This window comes from Nannobrachium achirus, assembly GCF_963921795.1.
Source record: "Nannobrachium achirus genome assembly, chromosome: 16".
Lineage (NCBI taxonomy): Eukaryota > Metazoa > Chordata > Actinopteri > Myctophiformes > Myctophidae > Nannobrachium > Nannobrachium achirus.
Window position 1 is genome coordinate 37,206,706 of NC_137823.1, and position 20,674 is coordinate 37,227,379.

Sequence of the window (20,674 nt, forward strand, 5' to 3'; positions counted from 1 at the left end):
TCCAGGGACCCCCATCTCAAAATTTTAGTTATACGAAGATTCGCTTAAAAAAAAAGAAAAGAAAAAAAAAATACACACACACACAAACACACGCGCGCGCGCGCACACACACACACACACACACACACACACACACACACACACACACACACACACACACACACACACACACACACACACACACACACACACACACACACACACACACACACACACACACACACACACAGGGGGGTCACAACTTGATTTTGTGACTCACAACATGATCTTTGTCCCCAGATGACAGTAGGCCTGGACTTTTAAGACATGTTTTAATATACCTAAGAAAGAAAGAAAAAAAATGAAAAAAGACCATTACTGCATCAAAGGGGGCCTATCTACAAACCAAAAGTGGACAAATTGTCAAGAGAAACATTTAGAAATAGCTTATCTACAAGGCGTTGAGCTTGTAGATCAGCTATTTCCCACAATATTTTACCTTAAGGAACTGCATCAAACTAAATGTAGGCTAATGCCTAAACTCCTACAATTCCAAGTGCTCTGGGGCGGGTTTCCACAGTTCAAACATGATTATTTTGTCTAATACAGTGGTTCTCAAACTTTTTCCATGTCAAGGACACCCAAATTAATGTCTTTCACTATAATGAACCCCATCTGAAAAGATGTTGAGCCTTCAAGAAACGGTTCTGAAACGGTTCAATTTGAGAGTCACACCCATTTTAAGTCTGGTAGTGTACATATGGAAATGGAACCAAATTGGTTCCAACACTCTCTTGGACAGCGTTGTGCAGACAAACAGACAGACTGATGCATTTTCTGACATGCTGACATCTGCATTACATGACACATAGACAGGTCACAGGCCTACTGTAGCCCTGCAGTAGCTAATCTACAACTATATAAACTAGCCCTTACCCGTTCAAAGATATGAGCTCCGAAATGATGTGCAGTGTGTGGGTTATGGGATGTGCACTGTGCACACAGTCTATGAGGGATGGAAAGTAACTTTAACTGGTGCTTGCATGCTAATATGTAGGAGCATCAATGTAAGAAATACCCGTTCCATTTAACGGCTACAGAGATACTGTGTACCGATCTGCATGATTTTTGGACAACATCTGTAACAGGGCCAGAACCCCCTCCCCCCCGCCCGCCTGCCTGCCTGCCTGCACACCCCCCCCCCCCCCCCTGTGTGTGTGTGTGTGTGTGTTTGTGTGTGATTGTGCATGGCCTGAACAACAGCGCCCCTCCCTTAACATGTGTGGTCACAAAAGGTACTGTAGGCTAAATAGATATAGATACACCATAAAAATGCTATTATACAGCATACGATTTGTGAAAGTGACAAACGGGCTTCACAGTTATGTCAGGTGTGTTCATATGCTGATGGTGATGCGATTTCAGATCAATTGCTCCAGCCACCGAGGAGAAACGCTGAGACAGACAGACAGACACTCAGACATCTCCAAAATTATAGTATAGATATGGTAAATTCTGTATATTTATTTCATTTTCCTTGTAGTCAGTGTGCTGTATCATTGTATCAATATTGTTTAATTATGAATTTGAAATATTTATAACTGATTTTGATTGTCCATAGGGCTATACAACTTTTTTTCTTCTTTAGAAATATTTTCTTTCACATCAGGATGTAATGTTCATTAGACTCAAAAACCCACTTATCCCCAGCCAGGAGTTTGCAAATGTAGAATTTATATTTCATATAAAATGCAGGGATGCCTAACCCTGACTAGCTTCTGTTGCTGCCACTTAATGCTGAATCTGCTTCCCACGTTTCCAATGTTGTGATTCTATACAGCCAAAGATGTTTTAGTTTAAGTTTAAAACAGCACAGAAAGTATTACTTTTATTTCCTCTCCCACTCCCAGTAATTTGCTATAAAACATACATTTCAGTTGTGATTCAGCAAAAAATGCATATAATAATGTACAATACACATAACTACATTTTCAGTTGACTGTGCTGAATAATCTGCCAAGCAGGTAACAGGAACAAACATTTCATCAGAAGCTACATTGAATACCTACTGTCAACAGCCTATCATAGTGCCTATAGTGAGGCCAAGGAGGAAGTCCAATCACATTAAATTATAAACCATTCAGACCAATCAGAGAGCAGTTATGTCAGCAGGTTTGTGTTTACATGACTGAAGCAGGGAAAGGAGCATTTTCCAAATAATTCTTAGTGTTTGTTTTAGCCTACATCCCAGAACAGCCAGAGGTGTGGGTTACATCAAGGAAAAAAAAAAGAAAAGAATTTTCACAATCAGGCAAGTTACCATCATTTAAAAACAAACACATCATTTGAGTACTAAACCCCTTCATGAATTCAATACAACAAAATGTAATAGAAATTCTATGGATGTTGACCAAGTGTGACACTTAGTGTGCAGGAGAAGAAACTACATATTCCCCTCCCCCTGGATTAAGTTGGCTCCCAGTGATAGACGAGTGGTTCTCATACCTTTTCATGCCAAGGACCTCCAGATTAACGTGTATTTGGCCACAGACCCCCATCTGAAAATATGTTGTGATGAATGATGTGTACTTCTCTGCACCTCTCTCAAGAACCCATACACTCCAACATAGCAAAGCCAAGGTGGTATGGACATGTTTGTTAACAATGTTTGTGTTAGGAAAGGAGTAAAACAATAAAAAAAAAACACACTTTCAACAAAATCTTGATTAAATAAATTGGGACATGGCTTGTATCTGATCGACCCTACAAAGGTTTAGCTTACTAAAATATATATTATTTACTTCTCAGACTATATTGTTGGATCGTGAAACATAGTTTGTACTAACTCTTCTGTCTTCATTACTCACACAGTTACGGTTCTATGACATCCTATATGCCAGTCCTGGGAACTCCACTTGCCAAGATGCAGTTGGATGTCAGACTGGCCCATGTTAGTGTCCTGTGATTATGATGTGCCCCCAAATATTACATCCAAGAACAATTTAGTTTATGAAGGACTTGCAACTCACTTTGAATGCTCTAAACTTTATTGATCAAGAGCAAGAGCAATGTTTTGACCTACATGTTTCTGAAGAACACATTGTGAAGATCATAATGTTGCTGCTACTCTTGTATATCAATAAGGTTTGGAGCATTCAAAGTGAGTGAACATTAGATGGCGTTCTACTCTCGTCTCTGTCTCTCTTGGCTCATTGCAACCACCCTCCTAGTCCTCCTTGTTCTCATCCTCTCGTACAGTTTGTTTCTTCCTGGTTCATTTCTGCAGCTCCTGCGGCGTGCTGAAGGTCTCGTACACATTGGCTGCAAACTCCTTCACCTGGTCTATCATCAGCAAGTCCTGGAGACAAAGAGAGAGAGAGAGACAGAGAGAGAGAGATGAAAAGGAGAGACAAAGGATAACGTCTCATCTCCATATTTTAACTTATTTTAACAAATGAATGCCCTACTTCATCATATTACAGCCTCCCACAAAAGCATCTAAAGTAGCAGATCCACAACGCCGGAATGCTGCGCAAAGTTTAGCATTTTGAGCTTGTCGATCTGCTACTATTGCTGTTTTTTTTATTTGTTTTTTCTGACATCGGACAGCAGTCTCAAGGTAACTCTCCTTTGGGTTGAGGGTACAATTGACTGAGAAAGGGTGCACAGTAAAATACTCAAGAGTGAAATTAAGGAGTTTACTGTGTGACGTGTCGTGCACCAAGGAATGGATTTTGCCTGGGCCCAAATAAAGCCAGGCTAACTGAACATAATGTGTTGTTAACTGGACCAATGTAAAACCAGGCTAAGCGAACACGTTGAGTTGTTACCTGGACAAAGTGGCTGGGTGTTTCACTGCAAATGCTGTTGATCTGACCATTGACGACAGGGATGATCTTAGCCAGAGGCAGGCTGACTGCTGACAGACTGGAGAGACGGACACAGAGATAATCAGTTGAAGGGCCCTTCATGCCATGGACTATAACTATAAAGATATTGTTTTAAAATCGTCTACACCACAACTATATATAACAAAGACAATGGTGAACGAGAAAGTTATACTGTAGTTATGGTTATAGTGCTTGCTGTGAATGGCCCCCAAAAAAAGACAAAAACGCTTGTTTGCAGATGGCTTAGTTTGTTTTAAGTTTTAGAAAAAGTGTCATGAAAAGGATCATGATTGGTCCACAGACATGTCAATCGGGGAGCTGACCTATCAGGAGCAGAGCTGAGGGCAGAGTCACCGGGTGGCGGGCGGAAGAACTCAGCAAGGTTGTCAAGGAGACGAGAGAATCCTCGGTTCAGGCAGGTGTTGAGAACAGTGGTGAAGTCTGGACTGGAGACACACAAATGCACACACATGTTTGCATTACTATACTTGTGAGAACAGCAAAAGTTTTGGACAGCGATTTTATGAATGCTGTGTATTTGGCTCAGTGTTTACCTGTCCAGCATGTCTCTGGTCTCACTGAGCAGTTTGATGGTCATAACATCCTGTTCTGTCAAACCACACGCCTACACACACACACGCACAAAGTATTACATTACATATGGTCACTGTCAGGAAATGGAAAGAAGAACCTGTATTCCAAAAACGGATCCAATGTAATTATTATTTAGTCAAATGCATACAAACTACAGACAGACTTAAGTACTTTCAAAATCTTTCCAAAATACGCCTAGTACAGTAAGTTCTGAAATTACCTTTAATAAGTAGCACACTTTTCTATCACTTTCTGCTTTATACAGCACAACCAAGTACTTCATGTATGTTTAATTCTTGTGACCTGGTCAGACAGTGTGGTCTCTTCATCAGCTATCATGTACCAGGACAGGCGTCTCTGGGCTGCGTCCCCACCCGGCCCTCCAGGGGGTCCCTGGCCTCCCTCTACCAGCGCTCGGATCCAGCTCAGCTGTTGCTCAAGTTCCAAGAGGGACATACTCTGTTTCAAAGAGACACTGGACACACACACGCAACGTTTGAGAGATGCTAGCAAGGATATAGACAGACGGACACACACAGACAGACAGACACTCACTCTCCCAGTGTATCCTGGACTGCTCTCTTCACCACTGACATCAGTTCTATCAAACCTGAGAAAAACAGAGAGAGAGGAAGAAGGCAGGTGAGAACAAGAAACAAGATATGGACATGAATGTGTGTAACTATTATTGTCTACACCATGGAATGGACATCAGGTCATAGAGTTCCAAATAACTCTATTATCTATTATTATTGTTCCAAATAATTTTTAAACAGCTATAGTCAGACATGACAGAATTGTCATCCATGTTTGACTTCTCTTTTGTGTTTTACAAAACCTCCTTCATGAAACCAAAAATGTTCCAATGCAATGACCCCCATGTATTGAAAAAACACTGGATGTCATTGTGATGGGGACTTTCCTTACTAAGCAAGTAAAATATAAACCATTAGCGCAAGTGCGCATGTATATACTGTTTATATTCTGTAAACTTCTGTGACGTGTTATGAAATCAGAGCCAACTGAAAAAAGATGTGCCCTTGTAATGTACGTATTTTATAAATGTAGACTCAATACATTTAAATGTGTGTGTGTGTCCTACCGTCTCCTAATAGATGTTGGATACTGGATAAATACTGCTGCTGGACATCTGGTGGAGCCAGAGGAGTCTGGAGAGGGGAACAAACACAAACACACACACACACACACACACACACACACACACACACGTCAGTACGTTTCCAGATGACGGTTAGGAAAACAGAGACAGACACACACTGGTCCTCACCATTCCATTCTTCCCTACAGAGTTGTCCAGGTAGAGATATCCTCCAATGATGTTGAGCTGGACTCTCAGCAGCACCACCAGCATACAGGTACTGTACACTGCCACAATACTACGAGTAAAACCTGTTCCACACACCATGAAATAAAATAATGTTAACATACATACTGTACACTGGCACAATACAACGAGTAAAACCTGTTCCACACCATGAAATACAATAATGTTACTTAACATCCATACTGTTCACTGCCACAATACTACGAGTAAAATATGTTACACACATCATGATATAAGGTTAACATATACAGTTATGTACACCAGGGCTGGGCAATTAACCCAAAAGTGTATTCAGCTCAGTTGCTTTTGTTGGACTGAACAATGTGGATCGTTTGGTCGTGTCTAATATGAGGTAGAGCAGTGGTTCTCAGCCTTTCAGGCCGAAAGCCCAAAAATAATATTTTAACTGAGAACCAGTCTGAGGTAGAGCACTTACTGATGATCTTCAGGTCCTCCCAGATCTCCACCTTATTGGCTGGTCTACGAAGAGAGTGGTATGGGGGCGGGGCCAGAAGAGGAGGTGGCATTGCAGAGGATTACACATTTAGGACATTAACGCAATGTACTGTAGATTAGTGGTTCTCAAAGTGGGGTCGCCAACTAAATGATAGATAGTTAGTAACCATATGGACCTTTACGGGTCCTTATGTGTATAATGCTCTGTGGCATAATCAATAACATGCTGAAATCATTTGAGAACCACTACTGTAGATTTTAAATTGAGCTAAGCAAAACAAAACATTAATAAAGGTATTTTTTGTCTTTCTCTGTGACACTTTGTAAAAAAATAAAATAAAGACACATTAGCAGCCAGTGTAAAGCAAATACCTAGAAACTTAACTTGGCTTAAATTAAAACTAAGTATTAAAATGAAAAAGATATTTCCAAATGGCTTTCTGCAGTGTGTGTTCAGTTGTACTGACTTGGTCTTGAGTAGCATAGTCAGACTCTCAGAGTTCAACTGTTGGATGATGGCTTCTCTCAACGTAGGCAACATGGACAGCACTGTTGTGGGGGCACACACGTCACACGTTGATGTCACATGCACGCACAGACACAAGTACAAGAGACAATGTAAGTCAGGGGTTTTCAAAGTGGGTGACGGGGCACCCTGGGGTGCCGTGACGGCAGTCCAGGGGTGCCGCGAGATAATTTGATAATATTTGGAATTTATTTGGACACTTGAAAAAATATTTAGTATCATTTTAAACTTGAAGTACAAAGTTTTTTTTCAGTCAGTTCTAACCAAAATGGCTATTATCTCAACATTTTCCTCGCAACATAATCACTAAAATATTGTCACTGTCGGGGAGAAACCTCGTATCTCCAAGTTTCAAATGTGTATGTCTTTTGGTAAAGCAAAGCCCTGCTTCATCATACAAGACTGTCGCACAAAACTAGTGAAAACAGCCGATCTAGAAGCACACAACGCCTCGCGATGTGAGGCGTTGTGTGCTTGTAGATCTGCTGTTTTCACTAGTCTAGTACAATTTATAGATGATAAATACAAAACGAACGGTTTGGGACATACAAGGTTTCCACCCGACAACGACGATATGCTATGAATATAAGGTGCTGGGAGTGAAAATTATATTGTAGGGGTGCCTCGGATGAAAAAAATATTCATGGGGTGCCCTGAGACAAAGAAGTTTGGGAACCCCTGCTGTAAGTACCTTTAGGCAGTGGGTTCAGGTCAAGATGCAAAAGAGAGATTAGATGTTTCCCTGGGACCTAAACTAGTGAAAATACTAGATCTACAAGCGCACAACGCGTCACTTCGCACTGGGAAACAGTGCTTTAGGCTACAAGTTACAACATGGTCATGAAGAAGTGACATTAACTCTTCACACACCGGTCATGTTGCAAGTCCTCTGGTTGCTCTCAAAGTGAAACTGTCTCCTGGTCTGAGCGATGTATTCTGACGCCTCCTTCTCCGTGATCTCTCTCATCTTCCACTGGGCATACTTACCCAAGAAATACACCCCTGCAGGCAGTGGTGGAAAAACGTATTAAAATGTTTTACTTGAGTAAAAGTATCAATACCGCAATGTCAAAATACTCTGTTACAAGTAAAAGTCCAGCATTCAAAATTGACTTGAGTAAAAGTACAAAAGTATTGGTATCACATTTTTAACCGGGTAAGTTGGTAAGGTAACATAGAATACTGTGTATGGATATATCTATCAATCTGTGTCACATTAGCACCCTTGGGAAATTGACCACAGGTGACAGTTTAGCTGCATGCAACTTAAAAGCTATAAGATCAGCATTTAATGTAATTTATAACATTTAAGTTTAATTGTGGCAGTGGCTGCATACTACTCTGTCAGGTCACCCAGGCCCTTTTTATACGTTAAACCAATTCTCATTTAAGGATTACATTGAATCTGAAAAACATACAATTAAAGGGGTTTTTAGTTAATTGGTTAAAGTGTATTTACAAATAGGAAAGGCATGATGCCACTGCCATATAGTATATAGCTCTATATTAATACACTGTAAAATCCTCAGGATTATTTATCCCTCTCTGAGACTGTACAAATGGAACCCAATGGACCCCAGAAATGGTCAATTTGGTTCCATAAATGAACACACATTTATGCTAACTAAGCAGTTAGCTATGCTATCTGCACAGCAGTGAAAACAACTTTATCTCTTCTTACCTCCAATGAAAGCTCCAGTAAAAATAAACTTCCTTCTGTGGCGCTTCACGAAATTCCAAACAGAGGAAAACATTATGGCGTCAACGTAAACAAACACACTCTACACTATAGTTTTTAGCTTATTGTTGTTTACATGACAACTAATCATCCATGTTAGCTGACAGCATGAAGTGTGGATCGAAAAAACTGGTGTTTGATTAAACCTGTCTAGATCATCGTTGTTTGATTAAACGTGCCTGAAGAGGTCCGGCCAATATTATCTTCCCTCTGAACTCGCGTCAACAACTAGTTTCTATTTGCAGTTCAGTCCTCGCATCCGGGATAGAGCCCGCCTACTGTATCCGGTACTTTCTACCTTCACATACACGCATTGTCACGCACACGCAACAACTGTTTCCGTATCCGTTCTAGACCAGATCTGCAAGCTGCAAATGTGTCCCCCTTCATTTTCACTTTACGCCCCTTGTCAGTCGTGGTGCTGCACGTGAAATACATGTAAATCATTATTTCATGTTGTGTTTCTTCGTTTGCACGGCATAAAATTTAACTGGCTACTTGTTTTATATTTAGTTAGTACATGAAGTCAGTCTTCTTGGTTTGCTATGGGGACGGAGTGCAAGGTAGATACTTTTTATCCAACTGAAGAGGATATTCAGAAGTGGATGTCCAGTGCCTTCGATATGGTGAGTCCTTATACCTCTGGTGGTGAGTATGACATCGGATTCACATTGAATAGACATGATGGATTTCTTAATTTTAGCACTTGATCTAATTGGAAACATTTCTAAAGAAAGAAAGGAAAGAATGAATGAATGAAAGAAAGAAAGAAAGAAAGACAGACAGACAGACAGACAGACAGACAGACAGACAGACAGACAGACAGACAGACAGACAGACAGACAGACAGACAATAAAGTAGTTATTGTAGTAGTAGTAGTAGTAGTAGTAGTAGTAGTAGTAGTAGTAGTAGTAGTAGTAGTAGTTGTTGTTGTTGTTGTTGTTGTTGTTGTTGTTGTTGTTGTTGTTGTTGTAGAATAGTAAAATGTGGGAAAACACTACATAGTCAGAATTCTATAGATATATTAGAAGAAAGGCAACAAGATCAAAAACAATAAACCAGTAAAAATCTATTCTTGTGAACAGTAAACACATTGTTTTTGAGTAACTTGTTAAAACATTGTCATTAATCTCTAGCTTTTGATCAGTTCCTACAGTTTTTCCCTCTTTATGTAAAAGACAGACTAGTCCAAATGAGGTCCTGTACATTGGTACCTCATTTGTTCATCCCAGAAAACAGGGATGAAACTAGCCGCAATAAACTCTTAAATGCTATTTTTAATATCTGGCTTCTAGAGTACCAAACCTTGACAGCCCATTCATCCAAACAAAAAAGTACAATATGGTTGTATTAAACAATGTTGAACTCACCAAGCTGTATGGAAAGCTTGGAATATCCTCTTTGTATCTGCAAAATGTTTGTTTAATTAAATATCCACCGTAGCCATGTTATTTGCAACTTCACTCAACGATCCTGCGTACAACTTGTTTCAAAATTGCACATAATGCAGGAGGCAGCAGGACATTGCATTATTTAAAAGAGTGCTTCCAAACTCAAACACTTAGAAAAATAGTCACCCGCATGGAATTTATTGACAGAAGGTTGCACATGACAATAGTGGATTTTGATGAAACAAAAACTTGGCAGATACAAAGAGGATAATCCAAGTTTTCCTTCCATACAGCTGTAATGTTGGTGAGTTTAACAAGTTTAATACAATCAGATCAGACTTTTCTGTTTGGATGTATGGGCTGTCAAGGGTTGGTATTGCAACGCCAGATATTAAAAATAGCATCTACGTAACATTGCTTGCGGTTAGGGTGAAACACAATTATATAAAAATGAAAAACAACGTAGTTGGAGTAGCAACTGAGTCAATTGCAAGATTGCAATGAAACCAATATCAGCAGACTCATGCCTATGTTGATCTCTTAATAGTTAACCAGCACTACTACTACTGGCTAAATTAGTTTAATCTTTTCCTTCCAGGCTAAAGACGCTCTGGAGAATGGAGAGGTGCCTGTGGGATGCCTCATGGTGTACAATGATGAAGTTGTGGGCAGGGGCAGGAATGAAGTCAATGAGACCAAGAATGTAAGTCAAGTTCAGAGTAGATCGACACCTTGTAGACAATATGCCTTCCGGTTGGTTCTAGCAGAAGTGGCGGAAGTCCTGCGTTTAACGGAAGTTACGTCATGCGTTGCAGTCTTCCGGTGAAATTCTCACGGCGGAAGTTGAACGCTTTCTGCCTTATATTGTCACCAGGCTTTTCTCTTCGCAGATGAGTGAGCCTGGCTACGCGAGGCTAGTAGATCGAAGGGGATTGCTTTTACAGCTTCACCGGCAGATGGCTGCTCAGATAGTTCAGATGAGAACATACTGTATGTTCTCATAGACTATAGTCACATAGACTGGTGACCAAGCCTTCCTATTCCCAGACTCTACCCTCTCAGATACTGTACAGCCACCCAACACAGACAGATTAAAGGTCTTTGCACACCGCTGCGTTTTTTTCAGGCGAATATCAGAGCGAATTTCGGAGCACTTATATAAAAACATCGACCTCATGTTATGTTAATCACATTAGGCACACTGCTGCCCGTTTTGTATTTTTCGGACCAGGGTTAATTTTTTTCCGCGATTGTCACCACTGGGTCCCTTGCTCTCTCTCTCTCTCTCTCTCTCTCTCTCTCATCTCTCTCTCCTTGGCCTGAAAAACATTTTTGCGGATTTCGGAATTCAAAAACGAAACAAAAAAAAGGAGCAGTGTGCAACCAGCTTTAATGCACAGTGTTAAGTTCACTCTGAGAGAGCGTACAAATGTAAAATGTATACACTGCACTCTCGAATGTACCGTACAAATACATAAATAAAACTAGAAAGATGCAATTCTGGAAAATTGGTTGCCGTGACCGACGGGAGTCACACTTGCAAATGAATTCTGTCCTTCTCCCTTTCATGCCCATATATGGAGATCCCTGATGTCATCAATATTAAGCCCATATCTTGGAATGCCCATATATGGACATACTGTACTGTGTCGGTCTCATGTGGTCTATGATGTCAGTCATCTCCATATTTGGAAAAAGTTTAAATTTTAGCATTTTCCCATTCAATTCAAAGGAGAAAAATAATTCACCAATAAATTATCTCTTAGCAAAATGCAAGCAGACAAGTCCAGATAAGCCAGTCGATTTGACATATGGCCCAAGTACATGCCAAAAATAACTTTTATCCGGAAAGACGGAAAGAAAGTCGAACAAGTACTATAGTCTGGTTGCCCTGTTAGCGCAACCACACTAATAACGAATGTCCACGTATGTCCAGCCTCCCACCCCAATTCATTTAGTCTTTGCGGCCTCCTAAATACATCTCACTGTGAATCAAATTAGTCGAAGCATAATCTAGGTTGCTGCTGCTTAGCAGGAATGGAAATTCAAAAGTAGACTTTAAAGATTGTTTAAAATATATTTTATTTTCGTGAATGGAAATGACGAACAGATGACCACTAGCATTCAAAGATTGTGGAATAGTTATTTGGTGTGAGAGACTTGTGCTTGAACTATTGTGTGTTGCAGGCCACTCGCCATGCAGAGATGGTGGCCCTGGACCAGGTGCTGGAGTGGTGTCATCGAGGCAACATGGAGACCAGGAGTGTGTGTGAGAGGACAGTGCTGTACGTCACTGTGGAGCCATGCATCATGTGTGCAGGAGCCCTGCGGCTGCTCAGTATCTTACCTACACTGTGTGTGTGTGTGTGTGTGTGTGTGTGTGTGTGTGTGTGTGTGTGTGTGTGTGTGTGTGTGTGTGTGTGTGTGTGTGTGTGTGTGTGTGTGTGTGTGTGTGTGTGTGTGTGTGTGAGTGTGTATCATGTGTACATCCAGTGTTAAATATATTCTCATAGTAATCATTGCTATAGACCAGTGTTTCTCAAATTTCAAGGTCTCCCCTTAATTCTGACAGTGTACAAATGGAACCGGGTTAATTTGATTCCATTTGTACACTGTCAGAGTTACAGACTTGTATGGGTCAATTTAGAACCCCCTAAAGGAGTCCGCAGAGTCCACGGAATCCACTTTGAGAACCACTGCTATAGACAGTATAGAGTGTGTGTTCTCCGGCTTTTTAGAAAACAGAAAATGCATTTTCACATGGGGATACCAAGTTTATCCACTCAGGAGAGAGAACTCACACAGGATATAGGATAAACGAGTGAAATTGGAAGTGATGGCACAAAGAAATGAGCAGACAAAATTGGAACTGGAACACGGTAAAATGGAAGCTGATAAATTAGTACGCTCTCCTGATTGGCTGAAATCACCCACCTTTACCCGTTACTCAAACACTCTATACTCTATTATTACTATCACAATATAGATTTAACCTAATACATTTATTGATAAATATATTTAACACATAACATTAACCTTTACCAGCTGCAACATTAAAGTGATTAACCCAGTAATGCATTACTAATTACAATCCAATAATAAGATTCTGCATATTGAGAACATTTTACTCAAGTAAAACATAGAATTCCAAGACATTTACTCAATAACAGAGTATTACTACGTTGTGTGTGGTATTACTACTTTTACTTAGATAAATATCAGAGTATTTAAGTTCCACCACCAATGACTGACACATTATAAGGTATTTGTGTGCTTGAATGTGTTTACCTCTGGTTTAAGAATGTATCTTTAACAGTAACCCCTGTCAGACATTCCAGTGGTGGTGTATGGCTGTGGGAATGACAGGTTTGGAGGCTGTGGCTCTGTGTTGGACATCTCCTCGGCACAACTACCTCACACCGGAACCTCGTTCAAGGTATGCAGCTGTGTTCCCTAGGGATGGGAGGGTAATCGTTATTGTTGTTAATCATGGTAAAAAAAAAACACTCACAATAATTGTATTGTGGAGATTTACGTTTATCGTGAAATTATCCTCCGTCATGCACTGGGATCATAAATTCACCTTTTATTTGCCGAGCCGCATTATAAACCCTCTATAATTGGTAAAATGGACCTGTAAATTTGCCAAAAATCTAAAAGCTCACGTGTTGTGAGCTTGTAGATCTGCTATTTTTTGGCCAATGTTCCTCTACAGGATAATGGATGTTGGAGATATTTTGATTATCACGATAATATTGTAAATTGGAATTTCTTTGGTCACAATAATCGTGATAAACGGCCCATCCCTAGTGTGCCGACAGTATGACATGTTCATGTCGAGGACCACCAGATTAATATGTATCTGGCCAAGGACCCCCATAAAAGATTTGTTAAAAGCGTACTATTCTTTTTTCTTTTTTATGCTTTTTGTGACCTGGTGTTTTTGTCTTCTCTTCAGTGTGAATCAGGTTACAGGGCTGAAGAGGCTGTGGAAATGCTGAAAACCTTCTATAAACAGGAGAATCCAAATGGTAACTAACTTTGCTGTAATCTCTCCTCTCCTCTCCGCTCCTCTCCGTTCCTCTCCTCACGGTATTCTCTCTCTCTCTCTGTTACAGCCCCCAAACCAAAAACCAGGAAAGTCTGAGGCTGTGCCACGCTGGGATTAGTGTATCATCATCTTTTGGGATGTTTTTATTTATTTATTTTTAATAAAAATATATTTTTAATTAGTGTCAGAGCATTTTCTTTTTATTCTGGACTGTAACTCTGGCCTCTTGCCCCAGGCTGTTAACACATTCCCCGCTGGATTTTACCTTATTTTGAAGGACCCACGGAAGTCAAGGGGCGTCCCAAATGATCATGAGAAATTGAGGTGTATCAGACGGCCGTCTGTTCAATGGCAGCCAAGTGCGGTAAATCAATTGACGCGTTATCGAGTCAATGTTGGCTAAAGTGTTAAGCCTTGGTTTTAAAGCACAACATTCTATTCGTTTATCTTTTCTTAACAATTTCTTATTATGTGGCTTCATTGTATGAGGAAAAGGATACTTGGTCTCCTATCAAAACAAAACAAAAGTTAGAGTGATTGGAAGGGTTAATGTGCTGATGTGTGTTATTCTGTCCTGGCCACCTTCTCATACAGGAATATAACTTGATGTCTGACAAAATGGCATCCAAACTAAGGTCTATATACTGTAGATACAAAAGAATGATTTGTCCCCACAGCAGTGAAAGTGAATGTGAATTTAACATTATTTTGGCACTTCTACTTATGCACATACATATACTATTTCTGTGCTGTATATGTGTATGACTTTTCTTTTGTTATGTCTGCTGTGCCTCTGAAACTATTTCACACTCTGGGACAAATTGGTCATTGTTGATCAGATTCTTCACTGTCTGTGTCATTTTAAGAACACGATGACATCACATCACATCATTGTTGGCTTTATGGAGAGGTACTCTTTTAACCAATGATTATCAAAGTGGGGTCCTGTGAGTCTGGGACACCCACATGTATTTCAGGGGGTTCCAGGTGGTCCCAGGGAAAATGAAGAACAGTTTAATTTCAGTATTATTTCACAGTCTAGAAAATGTTTTCATATCGGGGTCTGTGGTCAAATATCATTTTGGGTCCTTGACATGAAAATGTTTGAGAACCACTGCTATATAAACTGACTACACAGTAAAATCCTTGGTACAAATTTTACTCTGAGATTGTACAAATGTAGCTTTTTGTACACTCTTAAGTTACAAATGGATAAATTAAAACTGCTTTCCAACAATTACATAGATGGGGAATGGAATTATGATGGGTGCTGCTGCTGTCATAAAGTCACTCCCCTGGTAAATACACTGTAGGTTTGAGCTCCACACTGATGCTTTAGGTTATCATCTTAACGTATCAGACTTATAAGACTAGAGAGACGGGCAGAAGCAAAGCTGAGAGGGACACAGTTGTGTTTTTCCACATCTAGAGCAATTATACTTCATCTTGTATTGTACCGTAGGTATTTGGGTTGTGTGACACCTGTCTAAGCAGCCGGTCCTTCCTGTAGGAACATGGGAGTTGGCTGGTGGAGACAATGAATTCATTGCCAGTGTAAGAATTTAAGAACTGGGCCCTATTATGATCTAGGTCTTATGCCTTATGCCTTAACTTCTTTGCCTTTTTTTACTATTTTGTTTTTGTTTTTTAAATATTTCAAATAGCTGATCTGCATGTTCACAACATGCAGATGTTGTTCAGCATGTGAAGTATTTAAAAATGTTTTTCAAAATAGTGGAAAAAAAGGTAAAGAAGTTAAGGCATAAGACCTGGATCATAATAGGGCTACTGGAGTGATATGCTCCACTCCACTTATTGATGCATGAACTAACGTAGCAATACCACCATTAACCACTAGATGGCAAGGCAACATAGATTTAATATAATACGACGGGCGGAGGAAAAACCTTGTTTGTTTGTTTGATTGATTGATTGATTGAAGAATTTATTAGAAGTTTGCAATAGAAAAAAGTACAGTTTCATGACAGTACAAATCACTGGTACAAGGTCAACTAAAAGGAGATCCATGAAAAGACTAAGCTTATTTCCACTGGAAACCATTGAAGTATCTCATAGCCTATAGCAAATTCTTTACAAGTAACATACAGTAGTTACTACTTCCATTGTACAGAGATTATGTAGGCCTATTCAAACAACCATGTAAATCACAAAATATTCTAATTTGTTTTATAACTCAAATTTAAATTGCGAAATTGTATCCTTGTTTTTATATCTTATATTTTAATTTCATTAAGGAGGGAACTTAATGACGTATAAAAGCACCAACAGACCTTAATTTTAATTTCCCACTGCCCCCGAAACATTGTTATAGCCATAATTATCATATCTGCACAAGTCTTATGCACAATGTGTGCTTATTGGTAAGCTCCCTCCTTGATGAAATTAATATAAAGAAAATAAAAGGATACAATATTATAGATATTTACTTATGTTATATATTTATTGTTGTGGAGGAAGGGCTGGACATTGACGATAACACATGTGTTTTTTCTCCATGTACAGAGACCATCTTCTGCCTGCATCGCTGTGAAGAGACCTGGACCCTGCCATCGATGAGGATTGTCTACGAAGCGTGTATTGTCTCTTTCAATCACGGCTTTCCAGAATCACCGAACTTCAGGCCCTTTGAGCCACACTGGAATCTTTTTGGAGTATTTTTTAGTTGTGGGCTCGCCTGGAAGGCGAGCACACGTATGTTATCTTCATTATTGTGGGCTCGCTGAAGGCGAGTCCAGCTTGTTATACCCCAGTTTATGTTTATTCTTTAAAACTTCCAAGGGTCCGACCACTTTCTTCGGCATCTTTCAACTCCCTCACACTTTGTGCTACAAACTTCGTTCCAACTTCAACATGTTCAGCTTTCTACAGTGATGTGTGCTTGTATTTTTCTTTTCAAAATATTTCATATTTTTGGAAATATTTAACTTTTAAACTTTAATTTTTCCTCCTTATAATGGGAGTCTATGTAGAAAAGTGCCCACTTTTCTGGTGCAAATTCTTTGTGCTCTTATAGCTCTTTCATACTTTCACATAAAAACCTCGTTCCAACTTTGAAATGTTCAGCGAGGTTTGAAGTTTCATTGTTGTTTTAATAATTTTGAAAAAAAGTTTATACTGTTTGAAATATTTAACTTTATTCATAAATCTTTCATCCCATAGAGAATGAATGGGATCTGACTTTAACATTTTTACTTTTTCACTAAACTTTATAGCCTCATTACTCTGGCATACATTTACGTAGGAACGCGATTCAAACTAAAAAAAAAAAAAAAAGTTTTCAACCTTTTTTTTTTTTTCAACATTTTTTTTTTTTTTCAAAAAAAATTTTTTTTCAATTTTTTTTTTTCAAAACATTTTTTTTTTCAAAAAAAAATTTTTTTCAAATTTTTTTTTTTCAAAATTCTTTTTTTTTTTCAAAAAATTTTTTTTTTAATTTTTTCTTTTTTCAAAACTTTTTTTTTTCAAAAAACTTTTTTTTTCAAAAAACTTTTTTTTTTCAAAAAAACTTTTCAAAAAACTTTTTCAAAAAAATTTTTTTTTCAAAAACTTTTTTTTTTTCAAAAAATTATTTTTTTCAAAAAATTTTATTTTTTTCTTTTTTTCTTTTTTCAAAACTTTTTTTTTTCAAAAAACTTTTTTTTTTTCAAAAAACTTTTTTTTTCAAAAAACTTTTTTTTTCAAAAAACTTTTTTTCAAAAAACTTTTTTTTTCAAAAAACTTTTTTTTTCAAAAAACTTGCGCTTAAATGCATTTTCTACTATTACTTCATAACAGTTTCGAGCGAGCCCACGCAGTTTCTGCAGGAACTGCTTTTCTAGTTTATCTATCAGTCAGTCAGTCAGTCAGTATCTCCTCAAAACTTTGGCGCGCTTCATCTCTTAAACGCTTACACCTTTCAACACCATTCAAATTTTTATGTGTTCGGCTTACTGAGGACACGTGTGCTTGTACTTTTGGTTTTGAAATGTTTTGTAGTTTAATTATAAAAAAATAAAAATGTTTAACTTTAAGCACCCAATGCATTTCCAATGGGTTTAGTGAGAGTGAGACAGAGGAAAGGGACCCATGTTTATATTAAGTCGCTGTGGCTGCAATATTCACACTTCAGATATGCTATTTATATCAATGCGTTCACACAGGTCTGCTGTCTGATTTGATCCAAATGTCTAAGCTGTGTGATGTATAAAACTATAGTTATAGTTAAAACTATAAACAAATGTCCCTCTCCACTCTACTGATTGACACAGCTGTGATTAAAGGCTTGGCTGTCATTGGCTGTTCTGTGGTGATGTAGCCTTACATAAGTCGGCCCTGCAGTGACAATGCGAAAGTCTCGGCAGAGACGTCTTAATGTAAGGCTAGTGGTGCTGCAAAGTAACCAAGTACATTTACTCAAGTATATACAAACAAGTACTTGTACCTACAGTACAATTTTTAGGTACTTTTACTCTAATTTCCATTTTTGTTACTTATACTCTACTATAAATACAGCATTTGACAGCTTCAGTTACTTTTTATTTAGCAGATTTTATTATTAATAATAATAATAATTATTAACACGCACGCACGCACGCACGCACACACGCACACACACACACACACACGCATACACACACACTGACACACAAACAACTGTTACTGTGTTACTGTGGAGACGTTTGCTTGTATTTGTCTTTGACACATGTTTTGTAGTGTTTTAGAAATTTAACTTAAAAAGAATAAGGTTCCCGGGCGATGGGCTTTACAGTATATATCCTAGAACCCGCAGGGGCACTCTGTGTGGTTGTTGTTGGTTGTCAGGGAGATATCACAACCAATGCATTTCCAAATCAGACGATCAACCGAAGTGGACCCACCTGGCAAAACCACACCCCAAACACTTTAAAAGCCATGAATTTCAGCCTGTCTGCATTTGAATCCTAGTATATCCCATATGCATTTGGATCAGCATGTCCCGTACTGTAATACCAACTTTTACTTTACACTTTTGTTACTTATACTCCACTGCAATTGCATTTGGCAGCTTTAGTTACTTGTTACTTTGCAGATGTTATTATTAATACAAAACATACGGTAGATGAATCACGTAGAAGCTGATCTACAATGTGACATTGCGACATGTTGTGATCTTGTAGATCTGCTGTTTTTAAAAAGCTTGTCAATATTAGGACCATCTGCGTACTATTACTTTGATGTGGTTTGCTGGTTTGCAAAGTGTAGTTCAGGGACCCCTAGGACACACACACACACACACACACACACACACACACACACACACACACACACACACACACACACACACACACACACACACACACACACACACACACACAGGTTCCCCATCTTTCTTCCCAGGCTTTAAACAGCCATAACTTCAGTTCCCAACATGCTACTGGTCTCGAACTTTTGTTGTTGGTTACCCGTCCACATTATATTTTAATTTTATTTTGATTTAATTGTCCATACCTTTAAAGGACCAGGTCACCTCTGGGACAACCAGATCTTATTTTATTGTTGTGTGGGACACGATCAACACAATCCTGTAATTTCTTGTGTTCAATCTGTGTTTTTAGATATTTTATTATTTCAGCATGCTACAACTGGTCATATGATGCTTTGTAGCATGATATTGCATCATCTCATGCATCATATGATGCAAAATGCATCATATGACCAGTTGTAGCATACTGAAATACTAAAATATCTAAAAACACAGATTGAACACAAAAAATAACTCAACATTGTGTTGATCGTGTCCCCACACAACAATAAAATAAGATCTGGTTGTCCCAAAGGTGACCTGGTCCTTTAAGTTCATGTAATAACACTGCTTGTCTACATTGTATTTGCATTACCATTTTACGTCAGTAAAATGAAAGAGAGCATTGCCTGGGAACTTGACACTTTTACTATTATTGTTTTGGGTTGGAATCGAGCCCACACTGTTTCGAAGGAACAGTATTTCTAGTTTTTATTGATATCGGACGCCACTGCGAGATGGGTCCTAGTCTTTATTTTACAGTAATGCTTTCATCTTTTGTTTTAGATCAACTTTAACCATTGTAAATAGTTATTTTGTGCAAAAAGTATGTTTTTGTTTGAAGAAAACTAACATTCTGTAAATAATGGTGTTATATTTTATATTGACTGTGGTTTAATGTTTTATTTTGTGCATTTTGTAAAATTGTTTAATCTTTTATTGTGTGCATTCAGTACCGTATCCTTTCTTTAAAATAAACCATAATGGTTGTAGTTTTTTAAGTAGTACTTAAGTTTGTAATAAATAATATATTTTAAATTATAATCATATCAAGCTTCATGTCTTTATTTTCCTTCATTTGGCTTTAGTGTGAAATACATTACAATAACTGAAGATCGACAATATCAAGTGTAGAAGAATAGAAGATTTAGAAATGTCAGGCTTGAGAACCACTGCAGTACCATACTGCCTTTATGCAGGCCTGGGTAAAGTGAAATACCGTAGTATACTAGTGGATTAGACCATATTACCAATGAAATGAACATGTTAATGGGTGTTTTTCAAGGTCAGGAATGGATTGATGTCAGTATCAGCTATCGCCACCCTTTGACTAGCCTCGCAAGCCATCCAGAGCTACGTCATCACCAATGTGCTTCCTGGCTGTTGCGAGGCTACCCTATTTGACACCCTTTGTTAAATATC

At 38.6% G+C, this 20,674-nt stretch overlaps 2 protein-coding genes across 2 annotated transcripts; one reads left to right on the forward strand and one right to left on the reverse strand.

Annotated features, from left to right (window-relative positions):
• Window positions 1-1,854: 1,854 nt before the first annotated feature.
• pex3 (peroxisomal biogenesis factor 3) lies at window positions 1,855-8,646 on the reverse strand. The gene is made up of 12 exons (XM_080744562.1): window positions 8,472-8,646; window positions 7,661-7,792; window positions 6,732-6,813; window positions 6,245-6,288; window positions 5,752-5,873; window positions 5,566-5,632; window positions 5,019-5,073; window positions 4,767-4,938; window positions 4,424-4,494; window positions 4,193-4,315; window positions 3,810-3,906; window positions 1,855-3,337 (listed from the first exon to the last, which is right to left on the reverse strand). Exons 1-12 carry the CDS (start codon window positions 8,542-8,544, stop codon window positions 3,254-3,256), a joined length of 1,122 nt encoding a protein of 373 aa, XP_080600688.1. The 5' UTR covers window positions 8,545-8,646; the 3' UTR covers window positions 1,855-3,253.
• Window positions 8,647-8,992: 346 nt separating this feature from the next.
• Window positions 8,993-14,133, forward strand: adat2 (adenosine deaminase tRNA specific 2). The gene is made up of 6 exons (XM_080744082.1): window positions 8,993-9,154; window positions 10,519-10,623; window positions 12,108-12,258; window positions 13,250-13,356; window positions 13,879-13,951; window positions 14,039-14,133. The coding sequence occupies exons 1-6, from the start codon at window positions 9,074-9,076 to the stop codon at window positions 14,065-14,067; spliced, it is 546 nt and encodes a 181-aa protein (XP_080600208.1). The 5' UTR covers window positions 8,993-9,073; the 3' UTR covers window positions 14,068-14,133.
• Window positions 14,134-20,674: the final 6,541 nt, after the last annotated feature.

Excerpts from the sequence above, each read along its gene's own strand:
- pex3 (XM_080744562.1), bottom strand. The coding sequence starts at position 8,544 with ATGTTTTCCTCTGTTTGGAATTTCGTGAAGCGCCACAGAAGGAAGTTT. Across the intron at positions 5,874-6,244 it reads GGAGGACCTGAAGATCATCA|GTTTTACTCGTAGTATTGTG; the intron begins GTAAGTGCTCTA and ends TGTGTGGAACAG. Across the intron at positions 4,316-4,423 it reads ACCAGAGACATGCTGGACAG|TCCAGACTTCACCACTGTTC; the intron begins GTAAACACTGAG and ends GTGTGTCTCCAG.
- adat2 (XM_080744082.1), top strand. The coding sequence starts at position 9,074 with ATGGGGACGGAGTGCAAGGTAGATACTTTTTATCCAACTGAAGAGGAT. Across the intron at positions 9,155-10,518 it reads TGTCCAGTGCCTTCGATATG|GCTAAAGACGCTCTGGAGAA; the intron begins GTGAGTCCTTAT and ends TTTTCCTTCCAG. Across the intron at positions 13,952-14,038 it reads TAAACAGGAGAATCCAAATG|CCCCCAAACCAAAAACCAGG; the intron begins GTAACTAACTTT and ends TCTCTGTTACAG.